Genomic DNA, 22,368 nt, shown 5'->3' on the forward strand with positions numbered 1-22,368 from the left:
ATCATGCTGCGATGCGTATTAGCCATGTGCTCTAACCCAGGGAGTAGGGGTCCCATACTCTCTGGTCAGGCAACCCGGGCGACGCTTCAGCGGAAGAGTGGTCCTCCAGGCGTCAGCAACTAGCCCCCACCCCCCCCACCCCACGTGGTTGGAGGTTTCCAGAAGCGCTACCACTACTGCGCCGCGCTGCTCCCGCCGTCCGAGCGCATTTGCTGCTTCGTACTTCCACCATCTAGCCGCCATGATAAGTGCCAGCCGGGCCGCAGCAGCTCGTCTCGTCGGCGCCGCGGTCTCCCGGGGCCCCACAGCCGCCCGCCACAAGGTGAGGGACTGCTGGGCCTCCTCCGGGGGGGCTCACGGCCTTGACCTGCTACGGTAGGCCTAGCCGTTCGGGGACAGAATTGTGCAGCAGAGATCAGGATGGGGAGAAGGTAACTGGCCTTGAGTAATCTCTGTTACGGATTCAGGGCCTAACTCAGGGTTTTCTCCTTCCATGTCTCGGGCTCTGCTGAGTCACACCTCTTGCGAGAGAATAGTTTTATTCTAGGAAGTAACGGGTAGTGGTCCTGACGGCCCGTTCACTTGCTGATTCGACGGGTTTGGCCTTGGGGCGAGGGACGCAATTTTAGTTGGGAGGGAACCGATATTTTAGCCATTACTTACATATACAAGTCGAAGGACGAGTGTTCGCCTCCTCTAAAATACAGCGTGTGCAAGGACCCCGTAATCATGAAAAGGAGGATGAAAAGCCATTTCAGTAAATCAGAAGTTAGGTGCAGATTTTCTTGCTTAGGAACATTTGTATGTAGTTCTCTAAGAGTCTTTGGCGTACGGTTGGTTGTACTATTTGTTATTTCCATGTGCCAACAATGGAGTGGTTGGTCATTATCCAAACATATCTTTGGAGAGCGGGAACTGTGTCTCTGCACTCAGCATGGGGTTAAAAAGAAGACTTGGAAGTATCCTGAGATTAGATTTGATCCTGAGATTAGATTTGATCCTGGTTGGAGGCAACTTCTGAATTTTTTTCTCTAAACTGACTGTCCAAGATTGCCAGTCTTAGTCCCCTTAAATCATTTGGTTGACAAACTCTGGAAATGTTTCTGAATGATTTAAATCTGGAGCTACAATACATACCTGTGTGGGGCTTTGGTACCTGTACACTGCTGCTGACAGTGAAATTAAGAAATATCTGAATAGTGTTTTGTACTGTTGATTCTCAACCAGGAACAGTTTTGCCTCCTGAGGGTATATTTGGTAATATCTGGAGATAATTTGTTACACCTTGGGGAACCTCCTGGCTTCTAGCAGGAGAGACACAGGACACTGCTAAAAGTCCTACAGTAAACAGAACAGTGCCCCACAACAGATTTGGTTCAGAAATCCATAGGGCCAAGGTTGAGGAACCCTGTTACAATGTAATTCAAGACAATTTTATGTGTACTTTTTTCTCCTGGGTCCTTTGGAAATTTCATACTTGATTAAATTTGTTTGGTGTTTAAGTGGCACAGTATCTCTTATACGTAAGATCTTGTTTTACATATACCGTTACCAGAATGAAACTTCGTATTCTTCAGAAGAATAATGGGAACAGGCTCTGGTTTTAATGTTGGTTGATTTTTTTTTTTTTTTTTAGGATGGCTGGAATGGCCTTAGTCATGAGGCTTTTAGAATTGTTTCAAGGCGGGACTATGCGTAAGTCTAACTTTATTTTCTGTAAGAGATAATAAATGTTAAACCCTACAGTGATGGTCTCTAAATTTGTGACTAACTCTTACACTGAGAAAAAAGTGATGTTTCTGCTTTAATTTATAGATTCTGTAGTGTGCCATGCTTGCTTCGGCAGTACATACACTAAAATTGGAACGATTCTGTAGTATGCCATTATTCCCACAATATCAAGTATTATTTATTTTTGCAAGCATTCTGGAAACCACTATTATGGTAAAAATAACCATAGCATTATTTTATATGTGTTGCAGATCAGAAGCAATCAAGGGAGCAGTTGTTGGTATTGATTTGGGCACTACCAACTCTTGTGTGGCAGTTATGGAAGGTAAACAAGCAAAGGTGAGCACTATTGGAAGTTCTGGATCGTATATTAGTAGTCAGTAGTCTATCTGGCTTTCTCGGCCCTGTGGCTTAGATAAGGGGTATTTTAAAAGCTGCATTTAAGTTCTTAAGATTGTTTTATGCTTAATTGCAATGTGCTGTAAAGTGAATGGATTTGACTTATCAGGATTTAAATGTGTCCTAGTATAAAGACTATTAAGTTACTATTAGCACCAATTGGTATGACTTGCGTTGTTGATTATTTCTGTAATCAGAGTCCTACATTTCTGTAAGTCAGTTGAACCATGGTTAGAGGTACAGGAAGAGTCTAGAAGCAAGTGAAGCTCCACATAACACATAGGCTGCATCTTAGAAGCTCTTGCTATGGTAGAGGTTGTTCCCCTGAAGGACCTCCTTAGTTCACAAAACAGTTTATTCCCACTGGGTTCTTCTCAAGATTTAGAGTTGGGATTTCTGAATGGTTTCTTGGCAGTTTCTTTTACCTATGCATGAAACTTGTAACCAGCACAAAAAAATTTAGAAGTAGATTTAATTCCCCCATATGGAAAGAAGGATGATCTGGTTTCAATATCTTAGTATGAAAGGTGTGATTTATATTATCTTTCCATTTTTTTGTTTTTAGTTGTAACTTGTTTCAAAGTGAAGGACTAAAAATACTTTAAACATCTACATCTGTCTCCAGTAGTAGGTACTTGCTATATCAGCATTCACAGAGCAGAAAAGCATGGTTATTAGTGCTGTACTTGAACGTTTGTTTTGTGATTTGGCAGCAGTTTTGTGTCTTTAAATGATTGATAAAAAAAAAAAGTGGTGGTGACTAGAACCTCATTCTTTGTCTTACTTTGGGAGTTTTAGGTGCTAGAGAATGCTGAAGGTGCCAGAACCACCCCTTCAGTTGTGGCCTTTACAGCAGATGGTGAGCGACTTGTTGGCATGCCAGCCAAGCGACAGGCTGTCACCAACCCAAACAACACATTCTATGCCACCAAGCGTCTCATTGGCCGGCGATATGATGACCCTGAAGTACAGAAAGACATGTAAGTAATAGGAAAAGCATAGTTATTTCCAGAGGCCACACATAGGAATGGTTTCAGCAAAATCCTTGGAGCATCTGACCTTAGTAATTGTACATATTGTCCCTAGAGGCATGTCCTGCCCTACTGAAAGGATACCTCCTTCAAAAACATTAGCTTCTGCCTTCACATATTAGGTCTTTTCCATGTATTGATGTGACATGAAGATTTGGCTAGTCATTTTTGGACCATGTAAATTGGTGTTAAATTCATAAGGCCACATCATGTGCGAATCAGCTGTTTTCAGAGTCTTTCCGTGCTAAAACACCTATCCCTGCTTTATTCCTTTTCATGGCCAACAACTTGTATGAACATACAGTTGATCCTTGAACAACACAGGAGATAGTGGTGCCAACCTTTTATACAGTTGAACATCTGTGTATAACTTCTGACTTCCCAGAAACTTAGCGACTAAAAGCCTACTGTTGACCAGAGCCTTACTGATGACATAAGGAGTTAATTAACACTCATTTTGTGTGTTGTGTATGTTATATATCATATTACAACAAAGTACATTAGAGAAAAATCATAAGGAAGAGGAAATATGTTTATAATACTTTATATAGATTCAAAAATATCCACATATAAGTGGACTGGTGGAGTTAGAACCTCTGTTAAGGGTCAGTTGTATACAGCATTTTGTTTGTCAGTTAATGAGCATTTGAGGGCTATTAAGAATACTACCATAGGGGTACCCAGCTGACTCAGAAGAGCATGCAACTCTTGATCTTGGGATTGTGGGTTCAAGCTCTATCTTGGGTGTGGAGATTACTGAAAAGAATAAATAAACTTAAAGAATACTGTTATAAATTCATGTACAGGTTTTTGTAAGGATGTGTTTTCATTTCTTTTTTTCTTGGTAGATTCTTAGTAATGGACTTGCTGGGTCATTGGTAACTCTTAATAATTTCCAAAGCAGGGGCACAAATCTTTAGTTTGGTGGAAAGAATCTTCAGGTGTAACCAGGATGTTTTTAGATGTTAATGATTGCTTTCTAAACGTTTTCATTAAATGGATTTCTTAAGTCGTCATTTTTTGGCCATGGATCTCTTGGGATGAAAGATGGACATTCATGGTATATGGTAGCCTTGTCATGGTAGGTTGCACTGGCACATTTTTATCAAATAAAATTTTTGTGTCTTTCAGTAAAAATGTGCCCTTTAAAATTGTCCGTGCCTCCAATGGAGATGCCTGGGTCGAAGCTCATGGAAAACTCTATTCTCCAAGTCAGATTGGAGCATTTGTGTTGATGAAAATGAAAGAGACTGCAGGTGAGAAGGTTTGGTTCCTATCTGTCAAGTTTGAAGAACTGGATGGTTCCTAACTTATATACTCCAGTGTCCCTTGTGTGAGTCTGGGGTGAATATTATGCAGAAAACCTAGAATTGGCAAAATTTTGTTACTCTTCACATTTTCCCTACATACTGAATTTGTCCTCAAAGTTTTCCTAACAGGGCTTATTTATCTTCTCCAATATAGAGGAGTGGTGTTCTGTATTGAAAGCTGAAAGACTACATATTAACCTTTTGGCTCTCTTGGTAAAACTTCGTATTTGGAGAAATTCGTGGCTATTTTAAGTCTAAGAATAGGTCGTTATAGCTGCTGAACCTTCACTATAATGTTAAAGGTGAGATCTTGGGTTTTCAACCATTGATTTAATTGGAGCATTTTCCTACAGGGTTTCTCTGTGTTAGGTCACATGCAGAAAAAAACTGATGAGCGCTGTCTGTGGCTCCAGGATGACGACCCAGGTTGTTAGGCTCCATTAGTAATTCTTTTTTTTTTAATTATTTTTAATTGTTTTTTTATGTTTATTTATTTTTGAGAGAGAAGGAGAGACAGAGTGTGAGCGGGGGAGGGGCAGAGAGAGAGGGAGACAAAGAATCCGAAACAGGCTCCAAGCTCTGAGCTGTCAGCACAGAGCCTGACAACGGGGCTCGAACTCATGAACCGCGAGATCATGACCTGAGCCGAAGTTGGACGCTCAGCCGACTAAACCACCCAGGCGCCCCTACATTAGTAATTCTTTTACCTGTTTCATAGGACAGAATGCCATGAATGTATTTCATTTTTTTATTCTTTTCTAGAAAATTACTTGGGGCATACAGCAAAAAATGCTGTGATCACAGTTCCAGCTTATTTCAATGACTCCCAGAGACAGGTGAGTTCATTTGACATTCTGAAAATATCAAGACTGTATTGATGATATTTAGGACACAAGGTGGAAAATGCTTTTTTTCTTTTTTTTTAGGCCACTAAAGATGCTGGCCAGATATCTGGACTAAACGTGCTTCGGGTAATTAATGAACCTACAGCTGCTGCTCTGGCTTATGGTCTAGACAAATCAGAAGATAAAATGTAAGTTTGTGCAGTAAACTCCACCCAGGTTTGTGGGACTTCACCTATGGAAGTACTGGGCTGTGATCATTTTTCCCCCCTTAGCATGCATATTGGCAAGTATTTGTTCAAAAGTATGGTTTTGGGAATGTCTGGCTGGACCATTTGGTTGGGCATGCGACTCTTGATCTTGAGGGTGTGAGTTTAAGCCCAACACTGGGCATGGAGCCTACTTTAAGGAAAAAGTGATTGAATATCGTCAATTTTGCTTTATTTTTTTAATGTTTATGTTTTTTGAGAGCACGCAGGAGCGGGGAAGGAACAGAGAGAGAGGGAGACACAAAATCCGAAGCAGGCTCCAGGCTCTGAGCTGTCAGCACAGAGTCCATTGCAGGGCTTGAACTCACAGACCCTGAGATCATGACTTGGGCCAAAGTCGGACGCTTAACCGAGCCACCCAGGCACCCCAGTTTTAAAATGTATTTCAGCTCTATATTTTACAGTTAGCTATTCGTGCCACATGTTCATATACCTGTCACTTAGGCAGTTATCCAATTTTATAATTAACTATACTACAGGGAAAATAATCAGGTTTATGTTCCTTTGGTTGTTAAAATTTATACCCTAGTGATAGGTGTTCTCCCTTAAGACCACCTCTTTTGTCTTTCTAGAATTGCTGTATATGATTTAGGTGGTGGAACTTTTGATATTTCTATCCTGGAAATTCAGAAAGGAGTGTTTGAGGTGAAGTCTACCAATGGAGACACGTTCTTAGGTGGTGAAGACTTTGACCAGGCCTTGCTGCGACACATTGTGAGGGAGTTCAAGAGAGAGGTTGGTTACCAGTATAGTTCAAATGTAGACATTGGGATGGTGAGAATTTCTTTATTCAGATGACTGTTTGCTTTATGACTTTTTGCCCTTAATAGAACATGGAACAGCACTGAAAGAATTGCGTTTCAGTTTCACGGGTAGACTGAACCATTCTGGTTGTTGTAGCTTTAGCTTGGGAATCCACAACAGGTTGAAGAGGGTATGGTACTCTGTATAATATTGGAAGAGGAATTCTGGGCACTCCTATTTGGATCCAGAACCCAATGGCTCGAAAGAACTAAGATTAGATCAGCCCTCTGGCTCCAGACACAATTTGAAGAATAAGATTTCTTTTTCCTACAGATTTTTAAGGGCAGCGAGTGATTCATGTTTGTTTATAAAGACAGGGCTTTACTTTAAGTTATCATACCTTATCGTTGTAATCTAAATAGTATTCGTCACCTCATTAACGTTAGTATTACGTGTTTTCATTTTGTAGACGGGGGTTGATTTGACCAAAGACAACATGGCACTTCAGAGGGTTCGGGAAGCTGCTGAGAAGGCTAAGTGTGAACTCTCCTCATCTGTGCAGGTGGGAAGTGGATGAGTCCCAACAGTCTTAATGTTTCCAGCCTTAGTTTATTTGAATAGCATATTCTTGGTGCAATTTCTATCTAATCTTTTATAGTTTTCTAGGTGGCAGTAAAAGCCTGTCCGTGAACAGAGGAACAGTGTATTTTTGTTTGGTTTTGGTTTTGGTTTTTGTTAGAAGTTTATTCTTAGTACACAATCACAGGACGGGGGGAGAGAGAATCCCATGCAGGCTCCACACTCACTGCAGAGCTCGACATGGGATCGATCTCAACATCATGAGATGCAGGGCTTGAACCCATGAGCCATGAGATACAACCTAAGTCTAAGTGGGACACTCAACCTACTGAACTACCCATGTACCCCTAAAGATACTGATTTAAAAAAAATTTTTTTTTTACATTTATTGATTTTTGAGAGAGAAACACAGAACACAAGCATGGGAGGAGCAGAGAGAGAAAGAGGGAGACACAGAATCTGAAGCAGGCTCCAGGCTCCAAGCTGTCAGCGCACAGCCTGATGTAGGGCTTGAATTCACGTACTGTGAGATAATTACCTGAGCTGAAGTCGGATGCTTAACCACCTGAGCCACCCAGGCACCCCAAGATTCTGATTTTAAAATCTAGATTTAGTAGTGTGCAAAATGGGAATCACTAGCCTAGAAATAATAGGTTTCTCTCATAATTGCTAATGTCTTCACTTAAGACATGTCTTTGTGTGAGTCTCCAATTGTCTCATTTAATTATTTGGATCAGCAATCCAGAAAGTGAGCTATGAAACCTGGCTGAAGGCTGGGGTATATACACTTGGGCACATTTATTTCTGTTAGCATTAGAGTTGCTCAGCATCTGTTTAAGTGTTAGGCTGTGTTGCTCCAGTTCTGAGAGGTGAAGCTTCACTTTGCCTTAGGCATTAATAATAGAACTATATGAACATGGTAGTTGAAAGGCAAATTTGTTTCTGGTTTCTCAAGTGACAGCAGGAAAGCGGAGCATGTCACTCCTTGAGTTGATGATTTGATCACCCATACTGAGTGATCCAATGTGGAAAAACTTGGTTTTTGTTTTTTGGGTTTTTTTCTTTTGAACCTGGATTTTTTTTTTTTTTACGTTAAAAAAATTTTTTTTTCTTTCAATTTGTTTTGAGAGAGTGGAAGCAGGGGAGGGGCAGAGAGAGAATCCCAAGCAGGCTTCTTTCAGAGCAGAGCCCGATAAAAGGCTCATACTTAAGAACCACAAGATCATGACCTGAGCCAAAATCAACACTTGGACACAACTGACTGAGCCACTCAAGTGCACCTTAAAGAAATGTTTTTTAAAGTAGCTATGACGAGTTAAACAAGAGTTATCCATGGTGTTAATGGTGTTACTTTATCCCTGCCGTCATACAGAGTGGCAGAACTTTGCAACATACAATGGTTAGGATTAGAATTAAACTATGGGATGCCAGAAGATAGCTTAAAATTCGTCCCAGGAGTTGACAATTTGTGGAGGGTGACGTTGGTTTTTACTGTGACTGTATCTTACTGGTAGAGTTTGGATTGTTTTCCAGCATTTTGATATTACAACAAAGTTTGTTCAGCATTCTTGTATGTTAATATTTGTGCATGTGTAATTGTAAATCTCCAGAATAAATTCTTAGAAGCATTACCTCTGTGGGTTTACAGTGTGGTGTGGAGAGATAGGTATTAATTAGGACGTGAGATTAACAACAAACCAGAAGTAATGTGATAGGTTAAGAGTGGCTCCCTAGGCAGACTGCTGGGATTCAAGTCCTATTTCATCACTTACTATCTGTGGCCTTAGGTAAATTATTTAACGTTTCTGTTTTCTTACCTACAAAATGAGAATAATAGTGCCAGTTTCTCTCTTTGATTTGTGAGGATTACTAAATTGAAACGTGTTTAGGACATGTTATAAATAGTATTCTATAGTAAGTTACTAATGTGGTAAAAAAACAAAGTTTGGTTTCTAATTGTAAGAGAAAGCTGACAGAGGTGTTTGACCTCACAAGGAGTGCTCGGTGAGATGAGTTGATCAGGAAAAGATACTAGGACAAGTAAGTATGAGGCTCTGAGAAAAGGCTAGTGTGTTCGAAGAGCAGATAGGCAGGGTAAGTGCAGAACCTGAGGGTAGAGGCTTGATAGATTTGGGATCTGGGTCCATTCTGAGAAGAGGGAATATAAACCAGTGAAAACTTTTTTTTTTTTTCTTTTTTTAAGTAGTGCCTACATCCAACGTGGGGCTCAAACCCACAACCCCAAGATCAAGAGTCGTATGATCCGCCTACTGAGCCACCCAGGCACCCTAGTGAAAACCTAAATTAAGGGCAGTAACATGGCCAGATATGGGTTTGTGAAAAGTGCTCTGGCAGAGGTGGAGTGGAAATTTGTTTGGGGTCAGGAGGGGTCCTGTAGCAGAGGTAGCCTGAGTGGAAGTGGGAGAACATTGGGAGGCTGTAGCACATGGTCAGGTGGTGGTGAGAGGAAGGACTTGGACTGGAGTGAAATAGAGGTAGTGTTGAATTTGAGAAGCGACAAAGCTTAGTGACAACCTGGGTTTTGAGGATTGAGAGTCCTGGAATTGTTCAGATTGTCATTAACATACAGCATATAGAATTGCATTGATACAATGTCCGTGTGTGGGCTTTTACAATTAAATAAAAATTTAAAATTGCATTCCTCAGTTGTATTGCCTGTATTTCAAATGCTGAGCCATACGTGGCTAGTGGCTGCTGAATTGAACAGCACAAATACAGAACATTTCCATTGCCACAGAAAGTTCTGTTGGATTTCATTGGTTTAAAGTTTGCTTGGTTGTTTTTTTTGTTTTGAGAAAGCACAAGTGAGTGAGGGGCAGAGAGAGAGAGAATCCCGAAGCAGGGCTCTAGCTCACCCGATGTGGGGCTGGAACTCATGAACGCTGAGACCATGACCTGACCTGAAGTCAGATGCTTAACCAACTGAGCCATCCAGGCACCCCCTGGATTGAATTAGTTTAGCTAATTTAATTGTTTTTGATTTAGTTTATTAATAATGTTGCAAAGAAAGAAGGAAATCGTCAGTGGTGTTCTTTACGCTTGAGCTTAGCCAAAAGGCTGAGAAGTGATGGATGGTGTTCTTTAAAGCAATACTCAGTAGCACTGTTCCTACAAAAGATGTGTTAACTCGTTCACTATTTATTAAGCATTTAAATGCCAAAAGTAGTTTACCTGATGAGAGATGGTAATGGGTTTGCTCCCTTTCAGTCTGTTTCCTGCCAGCCTTACTTCAGCCTTGCTTTGACATGAAATTGGAGGGGAGGTACAATTTTGTTCCTGAGGGTCCACGTTGAGACGTGTTTCCGCATGTTTAGTGAGGAGTTTGGTTAGTCTAAATAGTCTGAATGTAGGCCCTATTAGGATACCTTTATTATGGTATGGCTATAGCAGCGTTTGCTGCTTTCCATGAATGTGATGGCAGTAAAGTCAATCTTGGTGTAGGTATCTTTAGTATTTCTATAGCTTCCTTACCATCTTCCTGAAACTTAGAAAGCCTTGGCTTGAGGCAAGTTATTTGGTTCAGAGCATGCTTTTGACTTACTTTTTGTGTGTGTACATTTTTAAGTTTATTTTGAGAGCGAGAGAAAGCGTGAGCAAGGGAGGGTCAGAGAGAATCTCAAGCAGGCTCCACACTGTCAGTGCAGAGGCCAGCATGGAGCTCGAACCCACAAACTGTGAGATCATGACCTTAGCCAAAGTTAAGGGTCATAGATACTTAACCGACTCAGCCATTGAGGTGTCCCACTATTTCATTCTTCATTGTTGATAACAGATTCTAAAATTTTTGCCTCTGGGAAGATCATAGGTTGAATCTTTTTAATTTTGAAAAGGAGGGGTGGTGTAAATGAGCAAGGCGCAGTGAGAGAATCCCAGGCACAGAGCCAGGCGCAGGGCTCGACCTCCTGAACTCTGAGATCATGACCTGAGCAGGAGTTGAATCTTAAAGAGTCATTGTGTTTGTGGCTGTTCCTTCAAAGTGGGTTTACTCTCTCTATAGCTTTCAAAGTCTTCCTCGTGAGGGTATGGTCTTATTTTAATTGAAGTAATAAAGAAACGTCACCAGTATTGCTTTCCCTGCTACCTTTGCAGACCGACATCAATTTGCCATATCTTACGATGGATGCTTCTGGACCCAAGCATTTGAATATGAAGCTGACCCGGGCTCAATTTGAAGGGATTGTTATGGATCTAATCAAGAGGACAATTGCCCCATGTCAGAAAGCCATGCAAGATGCAGAAGTCAGCAAGAGTGACATAGGAGAAGTGATTCTTGTTGGTGGCATGACTAGGATGCCCAAGGTATGGACCCATGGAATCCTTGGCATGGAAAGCAGAGAGGGCAAGCACATAATGTTTTCTCTGGATAGATGATTTGTGTAGGAACATGAGTACATGGCCTTTCTGCCACAGTGACCTGAAGGGATCTTTGAACGCAATTTATGCCCTCACTAGAGGTCTTTTGTGGCCTCTTTTTAAAAGGGTTTCAGAAAAAGGATCAGGAAGGGCAAAATGTCTTTGGGTGGTAGCATGGAAGATCCTGAACTTCATTCTTGGGATATTTTTATAAACCAAGTATTTCTCAAAGTTGGAGATCAGAGATAGCTTAAAACCTTGGTACTATCTAGTCTCTACATGCAGTTTTGGATACATGTGTTTACAGCATAATATTTTGGGTTTCTAACTGCATCACCTGAACAGAGATTTGTGCGATGATGCATATTATTTATCAACACATCATTCTGATAAGATAGGTGTGTGGAAAACTAATGACTGAGCACAACCTGTTGAAGGTGTCATTTTTGCTGTATAGCTTGAATAGAATAGTAATTTCCTTTGGAGTTCATGGGCTTAGGAAAATCTGCACAGAGTAAACATGGAGAAAAAAATGGAGGCTTTGGACCAGGAAAATATCTTTATGTTAACAAATTACCCCAGATGCTGTTTAAGTAGCAGTTTTTTCTAACATTAGTAAAATAAGCTGGAGAGAAGAACATGCCTCACATTAGCAACAATGTTGAATTATTGAATTAGCACTGCTCTTTTAAGGTGGTTTTTAGTTGATCTGTAGAAGGGGAATTGAACTATATCTAAGTCTTGATGTCTTGCAGCCTGTATTTCTAATTTAATATGTTGTATAGGAAACCCAGTAACAAAAGTTAAGCAGCTCCTTCTCAAATTTAAAAGGACAAAATGGGGCGCATGGGTGGCTCAGTCCGTTTTGCGTCTGACTCTTGATTACAGCTCAGGTTATGATCCCAGTGTCGTGGGATTGAGCCCCGCCTCATACTCCACGCTGAGCATGGAGCCTACTTGAGATTCTCTCTCTGCTCCTCTACCCTGGTTGAACTGTCTAAAAATAAATAAAAAATTTTTAAAAAGGGCTATGACTGATGCTCAAGTAAAGGATATGAGTGTTGCCCGTATTTGACACACTGAGGTCATTAAGAAGAACTCAAATATGAAATAGTAACGTGAGTGAACATTCTTGGATCTGAAGCAGCTTATCCTGAGATTTGTTGTGGTCTTGGGACACATGTGCTCTTTTACCCTTCCCAAGGGTAGCTGCCCTTGGTAGTGGGTGACGGGTTCTTTTTTCTTGGTGGCTTAGGTTCAGCAGACTGTACAAGATCTCTTTGGCCGAGCCCCAAGCAAAGCAGTCAATCCTGATGAGGCTGTGGCCATTGGAGCTGCCATTCAGGGAGGTGTGTTAGCTGGTGATGTCACAGATGTGCTGCTCCTGGATGTCACTCCCCTGTCTCTGGGTATTGAGACTCTGGGAGGTGTTTTTACCAAACTTATCAACAGAAACACCACTATTCCAACCAAGAAAAGCCAGGTAAGAGTCACCTACTCCTCCGTTGTCACAGAGAATATAGGTTCTGTGAGGGACATGATTATACCCACTTTTTTTAGTTTTTCCTAGGACATTTTGCTTTTTGTTTTTGAGTCCATACTAGGTGAATGTGGGTGCTAAGAATCTTGCTTTTTGTTCGCTTTTTTTGTTGGTTCCTGAATATGTTCTCCTTACCTGTTAGCTAGCAGTAATTTTAGGGAAGGTATCAGTGGTGTCCTTCACCGTATTAAAATAACTTTCCAAAAGGAGCTTCATCGTTTGGGACTAGTTTCCTTGTTTTCTTCTGTTCTCAAAGGCAATAAAAAGAATGGCCTGGCCAAGATTAGGGGAGGGTGCTTGTCTTATGGGTGAATGATGGAGATGCTGAGATACCAAGCCAGGGCTATCTGGACAATGGCTTGCTTAGTCTTAGATTCTGAATTGTTTACTGACTTTCCCAATTTGTTTTTCTGAAAAGCTGTTATAGCTAATGGCTGTTGCTATTTGTTCAGTGATGTATTGCCAATACATCATTCTGAAGAAAACTATGTGGTGACTTCCTGTGACTGAGCATAAAATACATGTCATGTCTCTGACCTCTTTCCTCAAATGAGCATGTTTCAACATCCCATTTTCTTTAGCTCCTTTTGAGGACGCCTTTGCTAATGCTGCATCTTTGTTTAGTGCATTTGCTTAGCTGAAACAATAGCTACTGTATACTCTTTGGCTGTACTAATCCTATTCCCCTGCAAAAACAAAAGCCTTTGTTCTGAACACGGGATTCTTAAGTGTTGAGATGGGAATTTCTTTCTTTGGCTTGCACTTTTCTAAGGGGAGTAGCCTAAACAGACTGCCAACCCAGAGTTTTTTTTCTCTCTTAGGTGTTTTCTACAGCTGCTGATGGTCAGACTCAAGTGGAGATTAAAGTGTGTCAGGGTGAGAGAGAGATGGCTGGAGACAACAAACTTCTTGGACAGTTTACTTTGGTAGGTATCAGGAATCCTGAGTACTTTGCTTTTTCTATAAACTTAGACTAAATTATAATTCTTAATAACATTACCAAAACTAAAACACAGGGACCTTGTCTGTGTTACCTTAGTTCAGTGTACAGATGCATTTTGCAACTGGATACCCATGGCTTCAGTTTTTCCTGAAAGTTTTGCTTGTTCCTGATGCCTTAGGAAGTTGGTAACTATAAGAGCTAGGGAAATAGAATGTTAGTTAGGAAAAATTCCCCAATTATTAATTTAAGGCATTTGATATTGGCTCCTAGTGAGCATTGTTTATTGGTTCTTAGTGAACAATGATGGACAGTTTTCCTCTCATTCAGCGTGTCCCTTAGGTATACACGGTCATTATGGTTACTTGCTGTAGCCAACTTCACTGGCTTAAGCCCTGGTTCTTTCAGGTAGTAATGAAACTACTATTCTTATTTATAAATGTGTGTTTTTATACATTTAAAAATTTTTTTTTTTAACGTTTTTATTTTATTTTTGAGACAGAGAGAGACAGAGCATGAATGGGGGAGGGGCAGAGAGAGAGGGAGACACAGAATCAGAAGCAGGCTCCAGGCTCTGAGCCATCAGCCCAGAGCCCGACGCAGGGCTCGAACTCACAGACCGTGAGATCGTGGCCTGAGCCGAAGTCGGACGCTTAACCGACTAAGCCACCCAGGCGCCCCGGTTGTTTTTTTTTTTTTTTTTTTTTTTAACGTTTTTATTTTATTTTTGAGACAGAGAGAGACAGAGCATGAATGGGGGAGGGGCAGAGAGAGAGGGAGACACAGAATCAGAAGCAGGCTCCAGGCTCTGAGCCATCAGCCCAGAGCCCATGTTTTTATACATTTTAAGTATTGTTTGTTGCTCCCAGGAACAAGTTACTTTACCCAGAGACTGTATATATAGGTTTGGAAATAGGGCACCGGACCTCTTGTGAGAGGAGCTTTTAATGCTGCATATTTCTCTATTTTAGATTGGAATTCCCCCAGCCCCTCGTGGAGTCCCTCAGATTGAAGTTACATTTGACATTGATGCCAATGGGATTGTACATGTTTCAGCCAAAGATAAGGGCACAGGACGTGAGCAGCAGAGTAAGTGTTCTTATTTATCAGACTCTAAGAGACAAGGGACCTTGAAGTTCCTCTGAGAACTAGACCTTCTAGATTGTGCGTGTGTTTTCTCCCAGCCTCGGGGGGATTGGGGGAGGCAATGAGTCCTTTTTGCCCCTTTTCTCCTTGGTCATCAGATTCACATTAACAGATGTATTTATTACCACAAATGGGCAAGCACTGGGCTTCTGGATTGCTGAAGTTTTGGTAGGCAGGCAGAACAAATGGTCTTTGTGGATTTCAGATCCTTGGTTTCCTTCTGTTTGTTATAGGACAATGGTATTTCTCTTATTCGTAATATATATATATAATACTTCATCATCATACATCAAGATTGGCTACTCTGAACAGGAATATTTTTTTTAAGTTTTGGTGGGGTTTTGTTGTTGTTTTTTAAGTTTATTTGAGAGAGTGCAAGCTCCAATGTGCAGAGCCTGACATGGGGCTCGAGGTTCCATTATGACCTGATCGGAAATCAAGAGTCGGATGCTTAACCAGCTGAACCATTAGGTGCCCCAGGAGTGTTCTTTTTCTTAATACAGAGAAAGAGGCAGATAATTTTATCTGGGAAGTAACAAGATGCTTTTATTTCACTCTAGTTGTGATCCAGTCTTCTGGTGGGTTAAGCAAAGATGATATTGAAAATATGGTTAAAAATGCAGAAAAGTATGCTGAGGAAGACCGACGAAAGAAGGTAACTATTTTCTGTCTCTGCAACTGGGAGGTGAAAGTGGGAGTTTGGACATGTATTATTGATTTTCTAGTCTGTCTTTGAATCTGTCCTTGCTCTCTTTTTGTTCCTAACTTTTGTGTGGAATGCTTTTCTTACTCTCATTTCCACATCAAAATTTTTGTGTTATACAATAAGATAAAATCACTTACAGACATCCTAGACTACTTCAGACCACAGTAATTTGTCTTTATTATGTAATTATGTATCAGCATGTTCTAACTGGTTGGTTGGGAAGTCTTCATACTAAATTTATAATTTCTCCTAGGAACGAGTTGAAGCAGTTAATATGGCTGAAGGAATCATTCATGACACAGAAACAAAAATGGAAGAATTCAAGGACCAGTTGCCTGCTGATGAAGTGAGTCCTCTCTTAAAATAGTTCAAGAAGTTAGGCATTGTCACCAGTGTCAATGAAGTTTGTTTTTCTGTGTGAATCTTGATAGGAATCTAGTGGTGTTTTTGTTTCTCGGGCTTTTTATTCACATTTTTCAAACAGACTTCAGTTGGGGCCATTTGATAAATAAGGAAATTGAGATACACTTTGAAAGAGGAGTTCTGTCAAGGATAGAAATTTGTTTTTTAATGTTTCTGAGTATTACTGTACATAAAATGGGATAAGAAACCCAGAGAAAGAGTTTGGTTTTGTTTTTAAGTGCAACAAGCTAAAAGAAGAGATTTCCAAAATGAGGGAACTTCTGGCTCGAAAAGACAGTGAAACGGGAGAAAACATAAGGCAGGCAGCATCTTCCCTTCAGCAAGCATCACTGAAGCTCTTCGAAATGGCATACAAAAAGGTACAAGGACATTTTGTTGAGTGAATTTGTGCCTAACTTCATCTTCAACGTTTTTTGTTTTTTTTTTTTTTTTATTTATTTTTGGGACAGAGAGAGACAGAGCATGAACGGGGGAGGGGCAAAGAGAGAGGGAGACACAGAATCGGAAACAGGCTCCAGGCTCCGAGCCATCAGCCCAGAGCCTGACGCGGGGCTCGAACTCACGGACCGCGAGATCGTGACCTGGCTGAAGTCGGACGCTTAACCGACTGCGCCACCCAGGCGCCCCAAACTTCATCTGAATAGAACTGCTGTTAATTACTGTCATTGGTGGCACTCTACATGGCCGTTTATAGAACTGGGAATATTGGAGTTGGAAATACTCTGGCTTTCTTGACTCTGCTTTGGGAGGGGGCGGTGATGGCAGTCAAAGGGAGGGACTCACAGAAACCATCAATAGAGTACAAGAAGGGAGGGAGAGTAGAATAGGCAGGATATGCCCCCTTTTTTAGTTTATCAAAGAGCAAACTGTCCACTTTAAATGAGTTGCTCTCCAATATTTTCTTAACAGATGGCATCTGAGCGAGAAGGCTCTGGAAGTTCTGGCACTGGGGAACAAAAGGAAGATCAAAAGGAGGAGAAACAGTAATACCAATAAACTTTGGAGTCAAATTATGACGCTTGGGAGTGAAGAAACTTCCTGAGCAGAAATGGGCAAATTTCAGTCTTTTACTGTGTTTTTGCAGTATTCTATATATAATTTCCTTAATATGTAAATTCAGCAACCATTAGCTAATGATCATTTAATGAGAATTCCAACCATACAAAGTTCACAGTACTCTGTCCCTAGTTAATTTTCAACTGCATGTAAAGGGAGGGGAAGATGATTTATTGATCATTATAAAAACACTGTTTTGTGCTTTAGTAGCCATATTTTCAAGAGGTGAAACCATCTCAATAAAGAAGGCACTTACCCATAAACCTGGAATGCCCTCTCAGACCATATGGGGATGAGATCCTTCCAGTCAGTTGAAACTGCTAAACCAGCCTATGTGTATGAGGGATTCTTCAACTGAGGCCTTGCAAGGCAAGCCAGCTGTGCCATGTTGGGAGGTAGGGCAGGAGAAGGTAGATCAATGGGAAAATAGATGTTAGGTGCAGCTTTAAAAAAGGTAGTAATAGGGCTCCCTAACTTTCCTAAGGCATACTTTTCTAGCTACCCTCTGGCCTGTGTCTGGCACCTGTATCCTTGATTGCTTTTTTGATCCAGTATGGATTTTTAAAAATAAATGAAAAGCATCTTGATCTCTTATTTATGAGAAGTGAGGTTCTGAGATTTAGCTTCAGGAAAAGGACATGAATCGTATTTCCCAATTCCCTGACCTAAAGCCATTCAACAATCTTTTTGTCTAGCATCGAAACTAGGGCTACTATTTTCAGGTTGCAAGAAGCATGTCCAATAGTAAGCCCTAGGATTTCAGTGGTTTGATAACATCAGGAACTGATTAGTGTTAAGATTCATTTCCTAACCAGTGGTCTTCCAGCGGACTCCCCCCTCCTTTCATGGATTACTGCCCTCTACCATGCCCAAAGGAATGTCAGTTGAGAACATGGGCTTAGACTTCATCAGGTGTAATACCTCCTTTTATTTTGTGATTATCTAGAAGTGAAATTCGTGTATACTTAAGTCAATATGATGTTCTAATGTAGATTGTTTATACAACCACTACATTCCTGGAAAATTAAGTGTTCCTAACACCCATGTAAACACTTCTGGGGATTCATTTGAAAAATAAATTCTAGGCTCAAGTTTTCAGCTACACGAATACTTGCGAACCTTATGGGATTATATTCTTTGTGAAGGATTGTTTTATGGCATATTGGAAGATACTTAGCACCTTTGTCAGCCCTTGCCCACTGAATGCTTCTGGAGTCTCCTAATCATTGTGATACTAAGCCCCTCAAGGACTTCTAAAGCACCCCTTAAGAACTAGTGGCTTTTTATTAAAGATTTATCCTTGGCATCAGGTTAAAGCAGTGCTTGAAAAGACACTGCCTCAGCTACCCCTTGTATATTGAACACCTAGAGCAGTATTTCAATTCCTACCAGTAAAACTGATGGTGCAAACCTTCAAAGACAAAAGGTTTTTTATTTTGCAAATAGTCTCCTTTTTGTGGTGACAACTGCTTGATAGGTTCCAAAAGAAACTTGTGGTTTCCCTTCCTAAGGGATCTTACCAATTATCCTAAATGTGCTTCTTAATTATCCTAATGTGCTTCTTGCCTAATCTAAAAAAGTCAAATTTTAATGACCATCAAAGTACATCCAGAACCACCTTATCCACTTCTACCACTTAGTATAATTTACTAGTTGGATTCTTCTAAGTAGTTTTCCCAACTGAAAATCACATCTTTGCCATTTTGGTGATTTCCCGGAGTAGTCAGCAATCAAAAATCACATGTGGCATTCGTCAGGGGTTACATTTCATTTTAGCTAGGAATAGTTACTTTGCCATATCTTTTTAGGACACTGCCATTTTTGAAGAGTATTGGCCATTTCATTTACAGAATAGCCTTTGTTTGGATTCACCTGATGATTTCCTTGAGTCCTGTACATATTACTGGTAGAAAGAAAGGCCACACATGTATTAGGTCTATTAATGCATCAATTACCAGGGAGATTAAGATGCTGTGCTCCACACTTCATTATGAAGACACTTTCAATAAGTAATTTATGGATGTGGCTTAATTTTAGATATAACCTAGAGATTACATAGCAAGAAAGATAAAAGCAAATTCTTCTAGATGGTATATGAGAAGATTAGAAGTGAAGAGACAGCCTAGACCTTGGAAATACGCTGATTCAGGCAAAGGCACTTCACTGTTTCACAGACACTTCAACTGACTCCATATAAGGGCTGTATTTCTTTTTTGTCCTCTAGTTATCAGGATGGTAAAATGGGTGAAAACTTCAGATAGAGGAAACTATAGGGTGACCTACATTTGCTGTACATCTGTGTACAGCATGAAGGTAATTTAGCAATCCCAGAAAGAACCACTGAAAGCCATTTCAGTTGGTCAGCAACAGTTGAGTATCAGCAATTTGAAATGGTTAAACCTAATACAAAGCACAATCACCAACCCATTTCTGCTGCAGCAGGTCAGGAAACCGAAATCTTGACCCTAAAAAGGACATTGCAGTTGAACCAACATTCAATAATTCTGAACTTCAACTCTGAGATCAGGAAACAAGCAAATAAGATGCTCTGCCCAAGGGCATCTGGTTTGCTCAGTGGTGAAGCATGGGACTCTCAATCTCAGGGTCTTGAATTCAAGCCCCACGCTGCATGTGGAGCCTACTTTAAAAAATTTTAAAGTTCCATCTAAATCACAGGCTCTTAGGTTCTTAGAGCACCTGTCCCAGAGGGTGGAAATTTGGAACAATAGGGGAGTGGGGAGTCCACATGAGCAATTTCAGGAGGTCCATAAAACATAAAATGCAAGACTTAATTTTTCTGGAAAAAAAAGTCCATTTAGTTACTGCTTTTTTGAAGGAATCTGACCAAAAGAGGATTAAGAAACAGCTTTCCTAAATGGCAACTGCCTCTACCTTCCTGGTGTAGCTTAAATTCAAGTCCTACCCTTCTAGTCCCTGTCTACCTTGCTATTTGCCAGTGCATATTATGCCTTTTTATTTCTCAAACATCCTTGATTTACCCTCTCCATGAAGCCATTCCCACTGATGGTTTCACTTAGAATTTTACTCTAACATTTCAATGTTTTCTAAAAGGATTATTTTGTGGTATATAACAATATCATGATCACATAAAAAAGGGCAACTCCTGGGGTGCCTCAGTCGGTTAAGCATCTGAACATGCCCCTCTCCCTGCATATTCTCTCTCAAACAAACTTTTTTAAAAGTGAGCATTTCATTAATAGCAAACAGATGTCCAAATTTTCCCACTTGTTTTTAAGATTTTACTTAAAAAAAAATTTATTTGGGGCAACTGGGTGGCTCTGTGGGTTCAACATTCAACTTAAGCTCAGATCATGGTCTTGCTGCTATCATCGTGGAGCCCACTTTGAATACTCTGTCCCCCTCTATGCCCCTCCCCAGCTCTCTCACTCTAAAATAAATTAAAAAAAAAAAGGGTTGAGAGAGTGAGCACTTGCGCGTGCACAAGAAGGGGATGGGCAGAGAGAATCCCAAACAGGCCCTGCACTGTCTACAGCAGAGCCCGACATGGGGATCAAACTCACAAACCATAAGATTGTGATGAGCTGAAATCAAGAATCGGATGCTTAACTGAGCCACCCAGATGCCCCCAAGTTCAGTTTCTTTTTTTTTTTTTTTTTCCAACGTTTTTTTTTTTTTTTTGGGACAGAGAGAGACAGAGCATGAACGGGGGAGGGGCAGAGAGAGAGGGAGACACAGAATCGGAAACAGGCTCCAGGCTCCGAGCCATCAGCCCAGAGCCCGACGCGGGGCTCGAACTCACAGACCGCGAGATCGTGACCTGGCTGAAGTCGGACGCTTAACCGACTGCGCCACCCAGGCGCCCCTCCCAAGTTCAGTTTCTTGATGAGAGCAGTTGGTATATACATCCATCCAATGGTACGTAATTCTACTTGGCTCATTTGTGATGTTAGCAACCGCTAATGATCATTGCCTACATCTCTTAATTTCATTAATACTTGTCTGTTCTTCACTTTTTACTTGGAATACCTCTGTAGAGAAAAGCTTTCCCTCATAAGTACCTAGTTACCCTGAGGTACAGTTCATACAGAAAAGGATTCTTCATGTACTGCTTTTATAATGAGTTGGTTTTGTAATATTAATCAAAGGTTAAACCAATGAGGTTTCTTAGGGGTCACTGTGAGGTCACAGATTTTTAATATTTTTTTTATGTATTGAGAGAGACAGAGACAGCGTGAGTGGGGGAGGGGAAGAGAGAGAATCCCAAGCAGGCTCGGCACGCTCAGCACAGAGCCCAGTGCAGGGCTCAAACTCATGAAATCGTGAGATCTTGACCCGAGCCAAAACCAAGACAGATGCTCAATCGACTGAGACACCCAGGCACCCAGTGTGAGCTTATGGATTTGTGTGTGTGTGCGCGTGCATGTTTTAATATAATTTATTGTCAATTTGGTTTCCATACAACACCCAGTTGAGCTCATAGATTTTTTTTAACTTCTGTGTTTCAATTCATTGTAGTTCTTAATGATGCTCAAGTTGTTCTATTTTTCGCCTGTGGAAACTCTTCCTGTTGGCTCTTAAGTTCTTTTGACAAGACCCTCATAGTCCAGAATAGTCTCTTTAATAAATGGTGTTGGGAAAACTGGACAGCCACATGCAAAAGACAAACTGTACCACTATCTTACACCTTATACAAAAATCAACACAAATGGATTAAAAACTTGCATGTAAGACTGGAAACCATAAACACCTAGAAGAAAATACAAGTGGTAAGCTCCTTGACATTGGTCTTGGTGATGATTTTTGGTTTTGACACCAAAAACAAAGTCAACAAAAGCAAAACAAAACAAGTGGGACTACATCAAACCAAAAAGCTTATGCACAGCAAAGGAAGTTAACAAAATAAAAAGGCAACCTACCTGAGAAGGGATTAATATTCAAAATATATTAAAAACTCATACAGCTGAATAGTTTTTAAAAAAATCCAAAAAGGGCAAAGAATCTGAACATTTTTCCAATGACAGATGGCCAACAGGTACATGAAAAGGTGTTCAACACCACTAATTATCAGGGAAATGCAAGTCAAAAACAATGGGATATTATCTCATACCTGTCAGAAAGGCTATTATCAAAAGGACAAGAAATAACAAGTGTTCGCAAGGATTTGGAGAAATGGGAACCTTTGTGCGTTGTTGGTAGGAATGTACGTTGGTGCAGCTACTTCAGTATGGAGGTTCCTCAAAAAATTAAAAACAAAACTACCATACAATCTAGCAATTCCACTTCTGGGTATCTATCC

General features: G+C 40.7%; 1 protein-coding gene and 2 non-coding genes across 3 annotated transcripts; all 3 read left to right on the plus strand.

The window, feature by feature from the left end:
* Nucleotides 1-135: 135 nt before the first annotated feature.
* HSPA9 (heat shock protein family A (Hsp70) member 9) lies at nt 136-18,225 on the plus strand. The gene is made up of 17 exons (XM_058706104.1): nt 136-322; nt 1,637-1,695; nt 1,983-2,070; nt 2,929-3,110; nt 4,293-4,417; nt 5,234-5,307; nt 5,398-5,504; nt 6,155-6,317; nt 6,796-6,888; nt 11,016-11,225; nt 12,535-12,762; nt 13,641-13,745; nt 14,731-14,848; nt 15,466-15,560; nt 15,865-15,957; nt 16,253-16,393; nt 16,944-18,225. The coding sequence occupies exons 1-17, from the start codon at nt 242-244 to the stop codon at nt 17,019-17,021; spliced, it is 2,040 nt and encodes a 679-aa protein (XP_058562087.1). The 5' UTR covers nt 136-241; the 3' UTR covers nt 17,022-18,225.
* LOC131489918 (small nucleolar RNA SNORD63) lies at nt 11,631-11,705 on the plus strand. The gene has a single exon (XR_009250821.1). It is a non-coding gene; the product is annotated as a small nucleolar RNA SNORD63 (small nucleolar RNA).
* Nucleotides 13,266-13,334, plus strand: LOC131489920 (small nucleolar RNA SNORD63). The gene has a single exon (XR_009250824.1). It is a non-coding gene; the product is annotated as a small nucleolar RNA SNORD63 (small nucleolar RNA).
* Nucleotides 18,226-22,368: the final 4,143 nt, after the last annotated feature.

This window comes from Neofelis nebulosa, chromosome 1, assembly GCF_028018385.1.
Source record: "Neofelis nebulosa isolate mNeoNeb1 chromosome 1, mNeoNeb1.pri, whole genome shotgun sequence".
NCBI lineage: Eukaryota > Metazoa > Chordata > Mammalia > Carnivora > Felidae > Neofelis > Neofelis nebulosa.

Coding starts and splice junctions, on each gene's coding strand:
- HSPA9 (XM_058706104.1), top strand. CDS start 242: ATGATAAGTGCCAGCCGGGCCGCAGCAGCTCGTCTCGTCGGCGCCGCG. Junction 13,746..14,730: donor TTCTTGGACAGTTTACTTTG/GTAGGTATCAGG, acceptor TCTCTATTTTAG/ATTGGAATTCCCCCAGCCCC. Junction 15,958..16,252: donor ACCAGTTGCCTGCTGATGAA/GTGAGTCCTCTC, acceptor TTTGTTTTTAAG/TGCAACAAGCTAAAAGAAGA.